This window comes from Geotrypetes seraphini, chromosome 12 (genome assembly GCF_902459505.1).
Source record: "Geotrypetes seraphini chromosome 12, aGeoSer1.1, whole genome shotgun sequence".
Taxonomy (NCBI): domain Eukaryota; kingdom Metazoa; phylum Chordata; class Amphibia; order Gymnophiona; family Dermophiidae; genus Geotrypetes; species Geotrypetes seraphini.
Genome location: NC_047095.1, coordinates 112,107,987 through 112,128,003, shown reverse-complemented (window position 1 = coordinate 112,128,003; position 20,017 = coordinate 112,107,987). Strand labels below are relative to the sequence as shown.

Here is a 20,017-nt window from a genome sequence, read left to right as displayed (position 1 = left end):
ACACTGTCCAGGAGCGATGGCCGGTTTGGCCAATCGGTCTTACGTAACCTATTTTCTTGAATTGCCAACCTCCCTCCATCCCTTATCAGTTAGCTTGGAGGTCACCCACATGTGAGAATATCATGCCTGCTTGTCCTGGGATAAAGCACAGTTACTTACCGTAACAGGTGTTATCCAGGGACAGCAGGCATATATTCTCACAACCCGCCCACCTCCCCGGGGTTGGCTTCTTTGCTGGATATATGAACTGGAGACCACGAGGAGGGGATGCGCCCTCTAGTGGAGCAGGAGGCACACATGCGTGGTGCAGCCAGCAAGCTTGAATCTTCAATCAAGTTTGATTGAAATGCTGTCCGCATCGGGGCTCCGTAGATGACGTCACCCACATGTGAGAATATATGCCTGCTGTCCCTGGATAACACCTGTTACGGTAAGTAACTGTGCTTTACTGGTACCCTATGTATTCTTGTTGATGGCTAATTTATGTCTTTTTCACTGATGCTTCTGGTTGTATATCTCTTCATTGTACCATGCTTGTTTCTCTTATTGACTCTTTAATAAAAATGATATTAAAAAATAAATAAATAGATTTTCTAAAGCTTTAGGAAACATAAAATAAAAATTCAAAGATCTCAATTCTGCAGGTTACAAATTCCAAAACTGAACAGCTTGATATTAGATAGAATTTGTCAGTATATTCATATAATGAATACCATGAAGGGGAGGGATAGTGTAACAGAGGCACAAGGAATTCATATTAGGAAAAGAAAATAAAGATATTAAATATTTGGGGAAGGTCTGTCAAAAATTTTAAATATTATGCATGCTAGTTAAAAAACAAAACACAAAAAACAAGCCTGGATAGAGAGCCAATGTTCATGAATTAACAATGGAGTACCATGATCAGATTTTTTAATCGATTAGCACACCTTAGTAAAAGAGGGCTTTAGTTCTTTCTGTTAAGAGTTAAATAGAGTTAAAGAGTTAAATAATCTGTTGAATTGAATGGGTTTGAAGAAATTCTCTACTATGAGATGAAAGAAAAGCAAACTGAAGATTGTGGGAATATAGGTAAAAAAATTCAATTCCATGACAACTGACTTAATAATTTTAGCAAGTAGTAGAATACTGCAGTGGTGTACTAAGGATAGGGTGTAGAGAATTGTGCGGGAATATAAACCTGTCCCTGCCGAAAATCAAATCCATCCCTACCCATCTCTGCTGGAATCAAGTCTGTCCCCACAAGTAATCTCTTCTGTCTCCGCCCATCCCTATAAACTTCAAATGTAGTTATTTCATTTAATTATGCTACTGAATTAAAGGCTCTGGTAGAGACCCATTTACAAATAAGCAAAGACACTTTATTCATTTAGAAATATTAATTGGGAAGAATACATACTTTGTAAACAGGTTTCTACCAGAGCCTCTAATGTAAATATAAAATAGTAATACTCAGCTGATGACCTCCAAGCTGTCAGCTGAGGATTTCCTCCGAAAGTAGCCGAGAGTCCCTTTTGTCAAGTTTAGCAGGCAGAAGCAGCGTCCCCCGAGTCACAGATGCTGTCACCTCAATGGCTCAGGGATGCTGCCAGCGACTGCTACACTTCATGGAGGGGAGTTCTGGCCATCTTTGGAGGAAGTCCTCAGTAGGCGGTGCTTGGGAATCCTCACCAGCCACAACAAGGGTCAGCAAGTACTTCAGCAGTGGAGAAATAAAACCAGAAATGCATTTCCTTTTCTATTGAACACAATACAAAAACATCTGTTATATACATTTCTCAAAGCTAACATATTTCAGTCAGTAAATTCTCTCCAGACCGGTACAGATTCCGGAGGACTGGAAGGTGGCGAATGTTACACCGATCTTCAAAAAAGGTTTGAGGGGGACCTGGGAAACTACAGACCGGTGAGTCTGACCTCGGTACCGGGAAAGATGGTAGAGGTGCTAATAAAGAACCACATCATTGATCACCTTGACAGACATGGGTTGATGAGGACCAGCCAGCACGGTTTTAGCAAAGGCAGATCTTGTTTGACAAACTTGCTGCACTTCTTCGAGGGACTAAACAGGCAGATAGATAAGGGCGACCTGATCAACATTGTATATCTGGATTTTCAGAAGGCATTCGACAAGGTTCAGCATGAACGACTACTTTGGAAAATTGCAAGCCATGGAATCGAGGGTGAAATACTCAAGTGAATTAAAAACTGGTTGGAGTATAGGAAACAGAAAGTGGGAGTAAATGGACAATACGCGGACTGGAAGAGTGTCACCAGTGGGGTGCCGCAGGGCTCGGTGCTTGGACCCGTGCTCTTCAACATCTTTATAAATGATATGGATATTGGTACAATGAGTGAAGTGATTAAATTTGCGGACGATACGAAGTTATTCAGAGTAGTGAGGAAACAGGGGGATTGCGAAGATCTGCAACGTGACATAATCAAGCTCGAGAAACGGGCATCAACATGGCAGATGAGGTTTAACGTGGATAAGTATAAAGTGATGCATGTTGGTAACAAAAATCTCATGCGCGAATACAGGATGTCCGGGGCGGCACTTGGAGACACCTCCCAGGAAAGAGACTTGGGAGTTCTGATCAACAAGTCGATAAAGCCGTCCACCCAATGCATGGCGGTGGCGGCGAAAAGGGCGAATAGAATGCTAGGAATGATAAAGAAGGGGATCACGAACAGATCGGAGAAGGTTATCATGCCGCTGTACCAGGCCATGGTGCGACCTCACCTGGAGTATTGTGTCTGGCACTGGTTACCGTACATGAAGAGGTACTACTCGAGAGGTTCCAAAGAAGAGCGACTAAAATGGTTAAGTGGCTGGAGGAGTTGCCGTACTGCGAGAGATTAGAGAAATTGGGCCTCTTCTCTCTCGAAAAGAGGAGATTGAGAGGGGACATGATCAAAACATTCAAGATACTGAAGGAAATAGACTTAGTAGATAAAGACAGGTTGTTCACCCTCTCCAAGGAAGGGAGAAAGAGAGGGCACTCTCTAAAGTTGAAAGGGGATAGATTCCGTACGAACTTAAGGAAGTTCTTCTTCACTCAGAGTGGTAGAAAACTGGAATGCTCTTCCGGAGTCTTTCATAGGGGAAAACACCTCCAGGGATTCAAGACAAAGTTGGACAAGTTCCTGCTCAACTGGAAAGTACGCACCAATCTTTCACCTAGGGGCCGCCGCGTGAGCGGACTGCTTGGCACGATGGACCACTGGTCTGATTCAGCAGCGGCAATTCTTCTGTTCTTATAACTCACCTTGACCAGCAGGTGGAGACTAAGACAAAACTGTGGCTGTAATACTAATTGCTGTGCTTCACTCTAGTCTAATCAGTCTGTTCTCAGTCTCAGCAGGTGTGGTAAACTGTGCCAGTCTTCCCTGAAAATGGTTAGTGTAGGCCTGTTGGAAGTTGTTTAGTGGCCTTGTCCCCGCTTGGTGCCGGACTGAGCTTGGGTGGACCCTTTCGGGGGTCCATCCGCCCTCAGGGATGTCACGATGGGTCACGAGTTGAGTCCCTGCCCCCAGGAAAAAATATCCTGAAGTTGTATAAGTCTGAAGGGAGCCTTCAGTTCATTATTATTGCTTACCGGCACTCCCCCCCCCCCCCCCTTAGCTAGGGTGCATATTGCGCAATAACATTTTTAGTACAGGATGTTTGCTGTATTGTACAATATGACTGACGAGGGAGATTCCTTGTTTGTACATGTTCTTTTGCTGGATTTTAGGAAGTAAAAATTCTAATTACATATTAATTCTTTCTGTCTGATCAGTCTGTCACGTAATTAAACAGGGACGCTGCACACTGGTGACAACTCTGCAGATGTTTAAGATCCTTGCATTGAATGCTCTGATTCTCGCATACAGTCAGAGTGTCCTTTACTTGGAAGGTGTAAAGTTCAGTGACTTCCAGGCAACCCTTCAAGGTCTCTTACTGGCTGGCTGCTTCCTCTTCATTTCCAGATCTAAGGTAAGGATATTGTACTGTACTTTTGTCCTAATTGAAAAAGTGATCTATAAATTAAAGCAGCTTAACTAACAATTATATGTACTGTATTTTCTGCTCTATAAGACGCACCTGACCATAAGACGCACCCACTTATAGAGGAGGAAAACCCAAGAAAAAAAATTCCCACCGCCGTGCCCTGTACCCCCTCTGGTGGTCTAGTGGTAGGCCAGGACAGGGTCTTATAGAGCGAAAAACCCGTAGGCGGCATAGGCATCACCCCCCCCCCCCAGTACCTTTTTTTAAAGTCGGTTGGAGCTTTCCGTGCTCCCTGCCAGTCTCCCTCGCTGGACGGCTGTTCTGTTCAGGCAGAGCGGCGCAGAAGGCAGGCGCATGCTGTTCGCATTCCTACCTGGTCCAGCGTCCATTTAGGGAGCAGCGCCGGACCAGGCAGGAACGCAAACAGCACGCACCTGCCTTCTGCGCCGCTCTGCCCGAACAGAAGAACAGCTGTCCAGCGAGGGAGACTGGCAGGGAGCACGGAAAACTCCAACGGACTTTAAAAAAAAGGTACCCGGGGGGGTTATTTGCTCCATAAGATTCCCCCACTTTTTGGGGGGAAAAAGTGTGTCTTATGAAGTGAAAAATATGATAACTCAGATGACAGGAAAAGCAGAAACTCATTTAGATCTGTTTTCATACTTTGAGAATATCAACTTTTCGAAACATTGATGAGCCATGTAGCATGTATCATTCATTGGACACCAGCGTCTCATACTGCAGTTTTGCGCTTTGCTACTTTGTGCTTCTGTTTTTGCTCATAGACCAGGTCCTCTCCTCAAGCAGGTTAGTTTATTTATGATTGACTTGAAGATAGATTTTATACATACACTCTCTCTTATATGTGTATATATATATATATATATTTTTTTTTTTTTTTTTTTAATTGTAGTGTTAATTATTAATTTTTTCATATAAAATTATAATTTCACATCATTTTGAATTAGCTACACTTTTAGGGCTCCTTTTACAAAACGGCACCAGAGGTTTTTAGCACTGGCCGGAGAGGTAAATGCTCCGATGCTCTTAGAATTCTTATGAGCATCAGAGCTTTACTTTGCCGGCCCACACTAAAAAAACCTTTAGCGCCGTTTAGTAAACCCAGCGTTAGAAAGTAACATATAAATAATACAAATAAATTGATAAGCTAAAGCTAAAATGAAGATGGTGACGTTTCTGGCTGATATAGCACGAAACCTTAACTCACAGTATCCTTCTCTCCTTGTAGCCTCTGAAACTACTGTCAAGAGAGCGGCCACTGCCAAATATCTTTAACCTGTACACTATCCTGACAGTGCTGCTACAGTTTGTGGTGCATTTCCTTAGCCTAGTGTACCTGTACTATGGAGCACAGGCTCGGAGTCAACCCAGGTGAGTCCTTTATATCACCTTCCAGTATAGGCCAGGTTAGTGTAACAATCTTAAAATTATTGGTCAACATTTTCCTCAGCCAAATAAATACCTTTGTAGTTCCTTTAAAGCAGTGGTCTCAAACTTGCGGCCCACCAGGTACTATTTTGAGGCCCTCGGTATATTTAGCATAATCATAAAAGTAAAATAAAACAGTTTCTTGATCATATGTCTCTTTAGCTATAAAGACGTAGCCAAAAGGAAAGATTTATAAACTATAAAGAGTTTTACCTCATGCAAAATGGTCATTTCTTTAATAAGACATTAACTATTTTTTTCTGAGGCCCTCCAAGTACCTACAAATCCAAAATGTGGCCCTGCAAAGGGTTTGAGACCACTGCTTTAAAGTAATCTTAGGCCTTTTAGTGACCTTACTCAGAAATTCCTTAATCCACTAGTAGTAATTTGGGGCGGAGGGCCTAATTGGGGTAATGTCTTGGTGATGGCAGGCTGTTTCCACTTTACACTAATGGAACCGAGGATCCCCCAAAAGATATTCAAAAACGCTGAAATATTCCTGTAGACTTCCACCAATCCATATCTTTGAATAACTTTACTGTAGGGTTCTTTTAGCGACTCTGTGTTTAGCATACTTCCTTCAAATTCTCTTCATACAACAGAAAAAGCTTGATTTTTATCTTGTGGTATTCACTTTAACTCAACTACAGCAGTTGGACACTGGTTCACTCCAGTTTTGCTATGGGCTTTCAAAGAGCAGTTTATGAAAATGAACCAAATTCAATTTTTTATGAAAAAAAAAGGTATAAAGAACATAAGAATAGCCTTGTCGGTTAGAAAGACCCAGATGTAACAAGTAGGCTGAAATCCACTAACAAGTCAGACAGGCTCACCCAAGAATGGGCACGATGGTCTTCCAGCTGTAGCAGCTGCCTTTCCCTTGGCTTAACCCAGAGGTGCACAACTTCGGCCCACGCCAGGCCAGGTTTTCAGGACATCCCAAATGAATATGCATACAATGGAAGCAGTGAATAACCCAGTCTCTTCTTCAACATTGGTCCATAATTTATATTCAATATCAAAGGACTAATGTCACTACTATCTCATCAACTACTGTATAATTTGCTGTTTAGGGCTTCAGACATGCCATTATTGTTCGCTCGTTTTTCTCGGCGATACAAAATGATCTTAGTGGCTATGGCTGTGGCTTCTTCATTCGCCCATTCAAAGAATATTTTTAAAACATTTTTTAATAGTTTTAATAATTTTTATCTGTTTTTCTTTATTTTAATTCCTTTTCTTTTATAAAGTGCATAGTGCTCTCATAAATATTTGCAATAAAAAATTTTTTGCAATAAAAGTTGACTTATCTTAAATATATGTAGTTTCCTTAATAGGATCGGGTAGGGGCTTGTCACATCGACATGTTTCGCCGTGAGGCTTTTTCAAGATTATATCCCCCTTTTTTTTCAGATTTAACAGACCATCCAGATGTCATAAACTTTCTGATCTAACAAAGATGCATCTTTGTTAGATCAGAAAGTTTATGACATCGGGATGGTCTGTTAAATCTGAAAAAAAAGGGGGATATAATCTTGAAAAAGCCTCACGGCGAAACATGTCGATGTGACAAGCCCCTACCCGATCCTATTAAGGAAACTACATATATTTAAGATAAGTCAACTTTTATTGCAAAAAATTTTTTATTGCAAATATTTATGAGAGCACTATGCACTTTATAAAAGAAAAGGAATTAAAATAAAGAAAAACAGATAAAAATTATTAAAACTATTAAAAAATGTTTTAAAAATATTCTTTGAATGGGCGAATGAAGAAGCCACAGCCATAGCCACTAAGATCATTTTGTATCGCCGAGAAAAACGAGCGAACAATAATGGCATGTCTGAAGCCCTAAACAACAAATTATACAGTAGTTGATGAGATAGTAGTGACATTAGTCCTTTGATATTGAATACAATGGAAGCAGTGCAGGCAAACAAATCTCATGCATATTCACTGGGGAAATCCTGAAAGCCCGACTGATTCTGCCTTCGAGGGTCGGAGTTGTGCACCCCTGGCTTAACCCCTTTGGTGCTGCCAGGCCTTAGCTACATGAAGCACAAGATCCAAGACATGAGAAGGGATACAGGATACTTAGAACCCCTAGAAGAGAAATAGAGACAGAGCTAATGACACTCACTGTGAGGGGTCTTGGATTAAAAACCAGACTGGATTCCGGTAGAAGTACTTGTACAGAAATAAAGAGACTTCCACAAAGAAGAATGAAAATCTGAAGTGCAGAAAACAAGCTGAGTCCAAACACAAAGTAGCTCCAGAACAGTGGTCTCAAACTCAAACCCTTTGCAGGGCCACATTTTGGATTCGTAGGTACTTGGAAGGCCTCAAAAAAAAATAGTTAATGTATTATTAAAGAAATGACAACTTTGCATGAGGTAAAAACTCTATAGTTTATAAATCTTTCCTTTTGGCTACATTTAATAATAATATTGTCATTGATAGCTAAAGAGTCATATGATCAAGAAACTGTTTTAGTTTACTTTTGTGATTATGATAAACATACCGAGGGCCTCAAAATAGTACCTGGCGGGCCGTGAGTTTGAGACCACTGCTCCAGAAGAAGTGTGGACTAACTTCTGGTACAGAGACCACTTAAGTAATTGCACTATTATGGTTTGCTTTATCATGTGAGGCAGGAAGACAGTTTTCTGAAACATTTATATGGATAGCATATTTGCCCAGATAAATTGGCCCCACTCACTTTAGCTAAAAGTACAAATAAGCTTCCATACAGCATATACTTTTAGCTGGACTTCAAGAGGCAGGTTTAGGAAACGCATGTTCATGTTTAAGAGCAAAATCAGCCCAAACAAAAACCAGAGGTAAATTCTCTAGGCTCTCTTATGTGAACAATTATTTAAATGAAAAGCATAAGCACACATTCTGTTTGAATATTGTTCCAAGAAAGTAGAAGACTAGTATCTATTCCCAACCCTAAGAACACCACTGGAAGTAACTCTCCTTAGCAAAGCAGCATTTTAATAATAATAATAACTTTATTTTTATATACCGCCATACCACAAACATAGAGGAAGCTCTGCATGATGGTCCCCTATGAGAGCTAGATGGGATAGAGTAAGAAAACGGTTATGGGAGGGAGCCTTTGAAGAGTGTTTTACTTTCTGACCAGACATTGCTTGACTTTATTCTCAGGAAGGAAGAATTTGTGGATTTATATAAAGAATTTGAACCCAGCTTGGTGAATAGCACAGTGTACATTATGTCTATGGCTATGCAGATGGCCACTTTTGCCATAAATTACAAGGTAAGGTTTAGGGCTCTGTCTTAGTTCTTTGCCCATATGTTTAGAAAATGAAGAAAGTGGACTTATCAGACACCAACAGTTCTACACATGCTTTATTTGTATGTCTGTTCAAGCACCAGAAATGATGGTTGAATTAAGAACTTCTTTAGCACTCTCCAGACCAGTAGAGGTTAACTTTACGATTGGGTATATATCTAATCATGACCAGCAGGTGGAGACTGAAAACAAAACTTTGGGACAGTATATCCTAGCCCCTCCTCTCTATTTCCCTCAGTCTTCTTTCAGTCTCCAGCAGGTGTTGAGTGATCTGTACCCATCTCCCTTGGTAGGGCTGTTGGAATTTGTTTAGGGGTTTATTGTCCCTGTTTTTAGCCGGACGGAGCTTGGACGGACTCTGTTTGGGGGTTCGTCCGACCTCGGGGGTGTCAAACCCGGCGGGTCACGAGCGGGGTCCCTCCCCCCACTTCCTCCACCTCCCCATATTTTTTTAGAGGAGCCTCAGCAGTAAGCCTTGCCCCCTAAATCAAGCAAGGCATATTGCTTCGAGAGCCTGTGGAGTCTGTTCTGTAAAAAAAAAAAAAAAAAAAAAAAAAATCCTGAGGTAGTGCTGGTCTGGAGGGTTGTATCCCTTTAAGAAAACTGTATTTTACTGTATTTTTTCAACTAACCGGCACTTTTTTTTTACAGCTAGGTCGCGTATGGAGCAATGAGCACTTCTAAAGGGAAAAAGTGCTCATTGTGCTCCAGACGCGAGGCACTCGCGGCCGGCCTGTGCAAGCGGTGTTCAGGCCGGTGCGGTGGAGGAGCTCCGTCGGCAGCGGCTGCAGGCGCCCAGAGCTCCCCGCCGATGGTGCCTCGCGAGTCGGCAGGGAACGGTGGAGAAGCCCGGTCTTCTCCGTCCGCCCACGGAGGGATTCCCCGAGCCGCCGACGGTCGGGTTTTAGAGGATTCCCTCTCAGCTGATATTTTGACAGCTGATGCCGGCTTGCCTGTTTTAGCGGCTGAGACTATTCAGGTCTCTCAGCCGCTGCAGGCTATGGAGGGAGCTGTTTTGGCGGGAAAGACGCCATCTTCTCTGTCTGGCCCCTCCATTTTGTCTTCCACCTCAGGTGACCTTCCCCCTGTTTTGGCTAAGCAGGGGCAGGTTTCTGCTGGGTCCCCTGCTGTGGCAGGGAGTCCCTTGGGACCCTCGGGGGGTTTTTCCCCTGATTTTTTCTTTTCATTATGCAAAGCCTATTTTCAGGCGGCTGGGGGTCCCGGTTGCGCCCAGGGGGTCTCGGGGGGTGGGGTTTCCTCCGCGCTCCCTGCGGCTTTGCCTCTCTCGTCTGACGTGACGTCCCCTCCGCCGCCTCTCTTGTCCAAGCGTCCGCGGGTGTCGTGGGACGAGGATTTGTGGTCGGAGGAACGTGTCGGTCTGGAGGAGGACCTGGACCCTTCTGAGGAATTCCAGGACCCTCTGGAGGGGACGGAAGCTGGCGGCGGGTTGTCGGGTTTCCCGTTCTCCAGTGACGAGGCGTCCGTGGTGCGCCTTTTTCAGAGAGATGAGCTGCCTGACCTTATTCAACAGGTTTCTTCGGCTTTGCGTTTTGAGGACGCGCCGCCGGAGACTCCGCGTGTGGGGGACCCTCTGTTACGAGGGATCCGCTCCGTTTCCCGCTCTTTTCCTATGCATCAGGATATTCGGGATATTATTCTTGAGCAGTGGAAAACGCCGGAGACGCCGTTTCGGCTGGCGCGCAGCATGGCTCGCCTGTATCCCATTCCTGAAGGGGATCGGGCTACGTTAGCTTCGCCAGTCGTGGATGCGGTGGTCTCGGCTATTTCCAAGCGGCATACCGTGCCTGTTGAGGGCGGTTCTGCCTTGCGGGACTCTGAGGAGCGCAAATTGGAGACCATCCTTAAGCAAAATTTTCAAGTCTCTGCCTTTGGGGTCCAGGCGGCTATTTGTGGGGGACTGGTCGCTCGCGCCGTGTTTCGGTGGGCGGAGCGGGTCTTGGATCGAGAGTCTGACGACTGGTCTCTGGTGGATCAGGAGGTAGCGAAGATTGAGATGGCTGCCTCATTCCTCTCGGATGCTCTGTATGACTTGGTGCGGATCTCGGCTAAGTCCATGGCTTTTGGCGTGGCCGCAAGGCGTGTGTTGTGGCTGCGCGCTTGGGCGGCGGATGCTGCGTCCAAAGCTAAGCTTACTAAATTTCCCTTTCGGGGGTCGTTTTTATTTGGAGAGGACTTGGATAAGTTGATTCAGACTCTGTCGGACTCGAAAGTTCCCCGTTTGCCGGAGGACCGTGCCCGCCCGGCGTCTCGGGGTGGTGCGGCCCGGGGGCGGTTGCGGGAATTTCGCAAGTATCGCCCTGGGCGTGGGGCTGCTTCTTTCCAGTCTCCGGGGTTTTCCCGGGGTCGGTTCTTCCAGCGCATGCAGCCCTTTCGGGGGGCCCGTCGGGGGGCAGGGAATCCCTCCGCCGGTTCCCCCGCTTCCCGTCCTGCACAATGACGCCTTGCCGGCGCCCCCCTTGGTTCCGGTGGGGGCCCGGCTGCGCGACTTTTTTCCCAAATGGGCCGAGATCACGTCCGATCAGTGGGTCCTGGAGGTGGTGCGGGACGGTTATGCCCTGGAGTTCGCCCGCTCTCTGCCGGATTTTTTCCTCGCTTCTCCATGTCAGACTCCTGGGAAGACGCTGGCGTTTCGCCAGACCCTTCAGCACTTGCTAGATCTCAGGGCAGTAGTTCCAGTGCCCCCCCCGGAGTGGGGCACGGGCAGGTACTCCATTTACTTTGTGGTGCCCAAGAAGGAGGGGACCTTTCGGCCCATCCTCGATTTGAAAGGGGTCAACAGGGCTCTCAAGATTCCCTCTTTCCGTATGGAAACTCTGCGGTCGGTCATTCTGGCGGTTCAGCCGGGGGAGTTTCTCACTTCTCTCGATCTGACGGAGGCCTACTTGCATGTTCCCATTCGGGCCTCTCATCAGCGTTTCCTGCGCTTTGCGATCTTGGGTCGGCACTATCAGTTCTGTGCGCTTCCCTTTGGGCTGGCCACGGCTCCCCGGACGTTCACCAAGGTGATGGTGGTCGTCGCGGCAGCCTTGCGGTCGGAGGGCATCCTGGTACACCCCTACCTGGACGACTGGTTAATTCGGGCCAAGTCGTTGCAGGAAAGCTCCCGGGTTACGGCTCGGGTGGTGGAGTTTCTCCGGTCGCTGGGCTGGGTGGTCAACCTTTCCAAGAGTCGGTTGGTTCCGGCTCAGCGTCTGGAGTACCTCGGGGTGCTGTTCGACACCTCCTTGGGGAAGGTCTTCCTCCCAGAGGCCCGGGTGAGCAAATTGCAGTCTCAGATTCGCCTGCTTTTGGCGGCCCGGTGTCCTCGGGCGCGAGATTTCCTCCAGGTCCTGGGATCGATGGCGGCGTCCCTGGACGTGGTGAGGTGGGCGCGGGCCCACATGCGTCCTCTCCAGTATGCTCTGCTCCGGAGGTGGTCTCCCCAGAGGCACGGGATGGATGTTCCGGTTCCCCTGCGAGGCTTGGCGCGCTGCAGTCTGCGTTGGTGGCTCCGGACCCCTCACCTAGTTCAGGGGGTGGGTCTGGATCTTCCGCAGTGGACGGTGCTCCTTACGGATGCGAGTCTCCTGGGTTGGGGGGCCCAGTGCCTGGGTCACTCAGCTCAGGGAACCTGGTCCACGGAGGAGGCCTCCTGGTCGATCAACGTGTTGGAGACCAGGGCGGTCCGGCTGGCGCTGTTGGCTTTCCACTCCCTTTTGTTGGGCAAGTCGGTCAGAGTCCTGTCGGACAATGCCACGGCGGTGGCTTATGTCAATCGTCAGGGGGGCACCAAGAGCACTCTGGTGGCGCAGGAGGCGGCTCGGCTCATGGTTTGGGCGGAAGTCGCATCTTCTGGACCTCTCGGCCTCTCACATTGCCGGGGTAGAAAACGTTCAGGCGGACTTCCTCAGTCGTCACTTCTTGGATCCGGGAGAGTGGTGTCTCGGTGCCGAGGCGTTTCAGTTGCTAGTGCGTGCTTGGGGGCAGCCCCTGATGGATCTGATGGCTACAAGTGGCAACGCCAAAGTACCCCGCTTCTTCAGTCGTCGCAGGGACGGTCTGGCCGAGGGTCTGGATGCTCTGGTCCAACCGTGGCCAACGGAGGGGCTGTTGTATGTGTTCCCTCCTTGGCCATTAGTGGGCAGAGTACTGCTTCGCATTGTTCGCCATCCGGGGCTGGTGGTCTTGGTGGCTCCGGATTGGCCTCGTCGTCCGTGGTATGCGGATCTGGTGAGGCATCTGGTGGCGGATCCTCTTCCTCTGCCTCTCGGGTGCGATCTTCTGACGCAGGGTCCCATTCCCATGTTCGACCCGTCTCCCTTTTGTCTTACGGCTTGGCTCTTGAAAGGGGCCGCCTGAGTAAGAAGGGATATTCCGACAAGGTGATCTCTACACTTTTGGGGTCCCGGAGGCTTTCTACCTCTCGGGCTTATGTACGGGTTTGGCGTCTTTTTGAGGAATGGTGCCGAGCGCGGGGAGTGGTCTCCTTTCGTGCTTCTCTGCCTAACATTCTAGAGTTTTTGCAGGATGGCCTGGATAGGGGCCTGGCCTGGTCTTCTCTTCGGGTTCATCTGGCGGCCCTGTCGGCTTTTCGGGGGCTGGTGACAGGTCAGCGTTTGTCAGCCATTCCTGATGTGATTCGCTTTCTTAGGGCGGCCAAGTTGATCAGGCCTCCCATAAGGCCCTCGATTCCCTCTTGGGATCTCAATCTGGTTCTCTCTGTTCTAGTGCGCCCTCCTTTCGAGCCGTTGGATGGCTGTTCGTTGAAGGACCTTACGCTGAAGTCGGTCTTTTTGGTGGCCATTACTTCCGCTAGACGGGTGTCTGAGCTACAGGCTTTTTCTTGTAGGGCTCCCTTCCTGGAGTTTTCGAAGGAGCGGGTTGTTTTGCGGCCTGTTCCTTCCTTTCTGCCGAAGGTAGTTTCTCCTTTTCATGTCAATCAATCGGTGGTCCTCCCGGTCTTGGGTAGTCGGGAGGGTTCTTCTGAGCAACGACAGCTGCGCAAGTTGGATGTCGGTCGGGTCCTCCATGCTTATGTGCAGCGGACCCGGGATTTTCGGAGCTCCGATCATCTCTTTGTGCTTCTGGCGGGTCCTCGTCGGGGGGCTGGCGCTTCTAAGGCTACTATTGCGCGCTGGATCAAGGAGATGATTGCTTCCGCTTATCTTCTGAGTCAGAAGCCGGTTCCGGAGTTTCTCAAGGCTCATTCCACTAGGGGTCAGGCGGCTTCTTGGGCTGAGTCGTCGCTCGTGCCTCCGGTGGATATTTGTAAGGCTGCGGTTTGGTCCTCCTTGCATTCATTTGTTCGGCATTATCGGGTAGATGTTCAGGCGCGTCGGGACGCGGTGTTCGGTGAGCGTGTTCTGGTATCGGCCCTTCGGGGGTCCCGCCCGTGAGAGGGACTGCTTTGGTACGTCCCAATCGTAAAGTTAACCTCTACTGGTCTGGAGAGTGCTAAAGAAGGAGAAATTAGGTTCTTACCTGCTAATTTACTTTCTTTTAGCTTCTCCAGACCAGTAGAGGTCCCCACCCTGTCTGTTGTTGTTGTTGTTGGGGCTGTTGCGCGAGCAGTTTTTGGTTTTTGCTGCGGGTTCTAGTATTTTTCTAGGGCCGGGGAGAATTGAAGAACAGCGGCTGTGGCTCGGCTGGCTTAGCTGGCGAGCTGTGGGGACCTTCTTCCTTCGGGAATTTCTCCTCTGCATTTTCCAACAGCATTTTTGGGTATGTTATTTGTTACTCCTTTCGGAGTATTGTTTTTTCTCTCTGTTGTTTTCCAGTTCTTGGTTCTGCTTGGCTATTCGGCAGACTGAGGGAAATAGAGAGGAGGGGCTAGGATATACTGTCCCAAAGTTTTGTTTTCAGTCTCCACCTGCTGGTCATGATTAGATATATACCCAATCGTAAAGTTAACCTCTACTGGTCTGGAGAAGCTAAAAGAAAGTAAATTAGCAGGTAAGAACCTAATTTCTCCTTCTTACTCTGCAGATGGAAGCTTTCTCAGACTTTCAAGTTTAAGGTGCATAGCCATGTGAAGCAAAAAGGATTAGTTTTCAGTTATGAACAATTCTGGTACATCCCTTTCAGATTCTGTATGCAAGGTGTCCAATCTATTCCCAAGATCTGGGACCTGCAGAAATCCACACACTTTTCTCACTATGTGTTCCTCCTGTTACTGAGAGAGAGAGACAGAGCCCCCTGTAATTTCAATTTCTGCAAGCAATCTGTGCGAAAATCTTTCTGTTCTGCATCTTTTTCTTATTTTTTTCAATTAAAGTTCATTTTTGGTAGCTTGGATGCCATGAGGCCTCTTGCAGTGGTCTTCTGCCAGAGGAAAGGAAGCAGTTTCCGCGGAGCCAAATTGGAGCTTCATAGAGAAACTAGTGGATCTGTAGAGCCAGCCTGCTATGTGCCACCTTCTTCGGACTCGGGGTCTGTTCCCTGGAAGCTAGCTTGCAGGCTAAATGTGTCCCGAGTAATAGCCCCTCAGGGATTCAGGGCGCAGGCTGCATTTCCCACCCCTGGTCACGTGGAGATGTTCCCAGGGGGTGGAGGTTTCGGTCAGGGTTCACCCAACTGGCAGGCCGAAGATCTTGAAGCTGGGTCCTTTGGAGCATTTCTGAGGCAAAATATCCTTTTCCTCCATTCAGCTGCAATAGAGATAGCTGACAAGCAAGGCACTTCAGTGACTGACTGACTTATTTATTTACTTATTTATTTATGTTAGGCATTTATATACCACCTATCAAATTACAGGTGTTTCAAGCATTTTCTCTATCTACCGTAGCTTAGTAAAAGAGGGCCATAGTGAATAACCATTCCCTATATCTCCACATCCTGAGCAGTTTTAAATACAGTAATTCTAGCATATCTGCCTTCTGTCTTCTCTTTTCCACACTGAAGTATTTTATTCATTTGTTGTGCACATCATATGGCATATCTCTGTTCATCTTTGTTCCTCTTTGTGCCTTTTCAAGGTAAGTTGTAATATTGGGGTGACCAGACCTGAATACATTATTCAAGATACGAGTTATAGGCAAAAATCATTAATTTTTGTAATGACATATGTTCTATCATTCCCCAGGATGTTCATAGTATAGTTTGCTACTTGTTAATGAGTAAAAGATATATTTTTAAAGGAATAAAACAACTCTTGACATGCATCTTCTTCCAGGGCCATCCTTTTATGGAGAGCCTGCGAGAGAACAAGCCCCTTCTGTGGAGTATTATCTTATCTGGGCTAGCTATTGTTGGGCTTCTGACTGGTTCTTCTCCAGAATTCAATGAACAGTTTGGACTTGTAGACATTCCCTTCGAGGTAAAAAAGCTTTTTTAACAGACATCTTAGGAATACTTTATATATATATATTTTTTTTTTTAAAAACTTTTAATTTGACAACAGTGGCATCATGTAAACCAGTGTTTCTCAACTTCTTCAAGCCAAGTACCTCTTAAGTCTAAGATCCCCATCCCCATAATAATAGTACTAATTATAATGTGATTTCTTCCATTCATTTTTCATATATACACAATATAATCTTATTAACAATGCATAATGGTAACCACAAAATTAAACTACACAAGGCAAACTGTACACAGAGAAAATGTTAATTATCATTTATATTCTGAGGGGAGGGGGCTTCAAAGAGGTCAAGGCAGATGACTTTAAAATATGTAATATCTCGATACCTCAGTAACAGCTTCAGAAAAATAGACAAATATAGTGTAAAATAATTTTAAACTATTAGAATAATATATTAGAAAAAAAGTTTTGGGGAAGAAAGTATGAAGAGGATTTACTTCTGCTACCCATCTGTATATGCCTCTAAAGAAAAAAAAGAAACAAGGAAGAAAGATTTAGAATATATATATAATATTTATTGTTTTAAGGAATAAGAAAAAATGAAGAAAATATAATTAATTGAAAGAAAAAAAGAATATAAGAATAGATAAGGGAGGCTGGTGGTTGGAAGCCGGTGATTACAAACAAGACAGTCCAAAACCGTTGGATATTAACAACTTATGGTGGAGCTATTCTACCACCTAGTAAGCTGGATAGTAGTCTAATGGTCTTATGATATACACTGTTTTCTTATTCCATTGAGAAGATAATAAGTGTCTAATTTATAATGCCACATGTTTTTCCTGCCTAAATGAAGTTGTTTCTTCTATTTGTTTTTGTAGTTTAAAATCGTGATTACGAAGGTCTTGTTTGCTGACTTCTGCTTGGCCTGGCTCATAGACAGGATACTTCAGTTTTTTCTTGGGAGTGTAAAACTCAACATGCCTTCCTGACCCAGGTCCTGGACATTATCCTAGTGTTGTGACCCTGTACCTCTCAACAATTGCAGCTCAGAGCAGCAGATGCCACAGAAGGACTTATTTTCTCAAAACCGATATGAAAAGCAAGGCATTCTACTATGTTATAGCTCAGAGACAGGATTCTCGCAAATGGGACATGATCACCTTTTAAATAATGTTTGCAAGACCAGATTTGAGCTGCAGAAATTTTTTATACTGCAATACACTCTGGAATTTGGTAAATAAACTATATCAATGTATTTTAATTCTTGGTTTCTAGCCTCTTTTCTCCCCCTCCCCCGAAGATTTCTTCCATGCCTTTGGACTGTCATTGTATTTAGCGGTAGCCTGTACTGGGCTATAGCCTTAGTTTGAACTCTCACCTATCCAGAGTAGCATGGCAGCTCTTAGCCATTTTCTTAGCTACAGCTCCTTAAATAACTCACTACATATTCATCACAAATCTGACTAGCAAGTTCTACTGTTGAGGATATGTGTGGAATTACTTAACCTAGCAGGCACAAAAAGAAGAGCCCCTTGTCTTGGGAAAAAGTACACAAACAGGAGAACGACAAGGTGGATATCTCAATCGACCAAAATGGGTCTTTATTAAACTGCACAAAAAGTTGAGTCCCAACAAGGATCCCCTGTTTTGGGGCTGCTAAATAGCGTCTTTTTCAGGGGACACTAAATGCAACATATAGAGAAAACAACATTAATATCATAAAACAAATCATAAATGCATTAATATCATAAAACATAAAAATATTGTAAAAGCAATATCATTAAAACATTAATATCATGAAAGCAACATCATAAAACATAGCATAGTGATAGAAAATAAAAGCATAGACAGACCAAAAAACAATACCAATATCAAACATTTTAAAACATTAATATGAAAGCAACACCATAAAAACATAGCATAGTGATAGAAAATAAAAGCATAGACATAGACCAAAAAACAATATCAATATCAAACATTTTAAAACATTAATATCATGGAAGCAACACCATAAAAGCATAACATATTGATAGAAAATAAAAGCACTGGCATAGACCAAAGGATAATAAAACCAATATCAAACCATTCAAAACATATTGGAATGGTGATACCATATAGATGAAACATCTTAAATAAAATGTAACCCATTAAACAGAACCTGATAAATAGACTGGACCTATTATCCATGAACGAAGAAAAGCCAGATCAAGGGCGGAGACCACAGCAATAAAGGAATAAGAACAACAGTGACAAGTGCGCTGGGTCAAAGCCCACATATGGAGCAAATAAAGCCACAGTAAAACTTGTGCAATAAATGTATGCAGTGGAAAAAACTGAAGTAAGACAGACAATAAACCTATGCAGCAATTTAGTCACAAGATGATAAAGGGGATGGAACTCCTCTCGTATGAGGAAAGACTAAAACGGTTAGGGCTCTTCAGCTGAGGGGAGATAGGATTGAAGTCTACAAAATCCTGAATGGAATTCACTCCATCAAAAATGACAAAGACTAGGGGACACTCGATGAACTTACAGGGAAATAATTTTAAAACCAATAGGAGGAAATATTTTTTCACTCAGAGAATAGTTAAGCTCTGGAATGTGTTGCCAGAGGATGTGGTAAAAGTGGATAGCGTAGCTGGCTTTAAGAAAGGTTTGGACAAGTTCCTGGAGGAAAAGTCCATAGTTTGTTATTGAGAAAGACATGGGGGAAGCCATGGAATATTGCTACTTCTTGGGTTTTGGCCAGGTACTAGTGACCTGGCTTGGCCACCGTGAGAACGGGCTACTGGGCTTGACTGACCATTGGTCTGACCCAGTTAAGGCTATTCTTATGTTCTTAATACTATGTAGCAATTTAGTGCCAAAGCGGAACACCTGACCTGAATAAATAAAACTGCATAAATGCATCCAATGTACACCCCCTCTGGACAATATGGTGTAAAATTACATGACCAAATGAAAGAACGGGCGACGGGTACAGAGACATGAACCAAAGCACAAAGAATGGAGAACCAGGGAGGCACAGCATAATGACATTAATGAGGCAGATAAAATAAATCACAGCAGCAAAAAGACACAGCGATATGAGGCTTAAAGTTTGCAAAAAACAGAGTCACATTGTGAAAACAAGGACACATGATTAAAACAACCATAGCAAGGATACATAATGTAACTTGTATAAAACGTGCATAAAACTGGGCCACAATCAACCCAAGCATAATAAAACATTACATAGTGGAACCAAACCAGGAATATGCATACAGATAAAGGATCCATAGGAACACAAATGTGGCGGCACAGCAAAAAAATCATAATGGAAAATGTGTAGACAAAGAAACAATGGCACAAATGAACAGTTCGCTAACCTGATGGTAGATCCTACAATGAAACCAACGGCACAATGTGCAGCAGCCTCCAAGAAAGCAAACAGAATGTTGGGTATTATTAAGAAGGGCATTACAACCAGGACGAAGGAAGTCATCATGCCGCTGTATTGTGCGATGGTGCGCCTGCATCTGGAGTACTGTGTCCAGTATTGGTCACCGTACCTCAAGAAGGACATGGCGATACTTGAAAGGGTCCAGAGTAGAGCGACGAAAATGATAAAAGGTATGGAAAACCTTTCATAAGCAGACAGGTTGGGAAGGCTGGGGCTCTTCTCCCTTGAAAAGAGGAGACTCAGAGGAGACATGATAGAGACTTTCAAGATCATGAAGGGCATAGATAGGGTGGAAAGGGACAGATTCTTCAGATTATTGGGAACCACAAGCACAAGGGGGCACTCAGAGAAGCTGAAAGGGGACAATTTTAGAACCAATGCTAGGAAGTTCTTTTTTACACAGAGGGTGGTGGACACCTGGAATGCGCTTCCGGAGGTTGTGATAGGACAGAGTACACTACGGGGGGTTCAAGGAAGGATTGGATAAATTCCTGAACGATAGGGGGATTG

At 45.1% G+C, this 20,017-nt stretch overlaps 2 protein-coding genes across 2 annotated transcripts in view; one reads left to right on the top strand and one right to left on the bottom strand.

The window, feature by feature from the left end:
- The window catches only part of ATP13A1 (ATPase 13A1), a 149,078-nt gene extending 131,758 nt beyond the window's left edge, over positions 1-17,320 (top strand). Inside the window, exons 22-26 of the mRNA XM_033916037.1 lie at positions 3,783-3,979; positions 5,244-5,386; positions 8,615-8,726; positions 15,934-16,077; positions 16,944-17,320. Coding sequence (XP_033771928.1) covers positions 3,783-3,979; positions 5,244-5,386; positions 8,615-8,726; positions 15,934-16,077; positions 16,944-17,054 — 707 coding nt within the window. The 3' untranslated portion in view covers positions 17,055-17,320. The remainder of the gene's footprint in view (positions 1-3,782; positions 3,980-5,243; positions 5,387-8,614; positions 8,727-15,933; positions 16,078-16,943) is intronic.
- Positions 1-20,017, bottom strand: part of LOC117346462 (cytochrome P450 4F22-like) — a 177,421-nt gene that overhangs the window by 80,706 nt on the left and 76,698 nt on the right. The gene's annotated exons all lie outside the window — the stretch shown is intronic.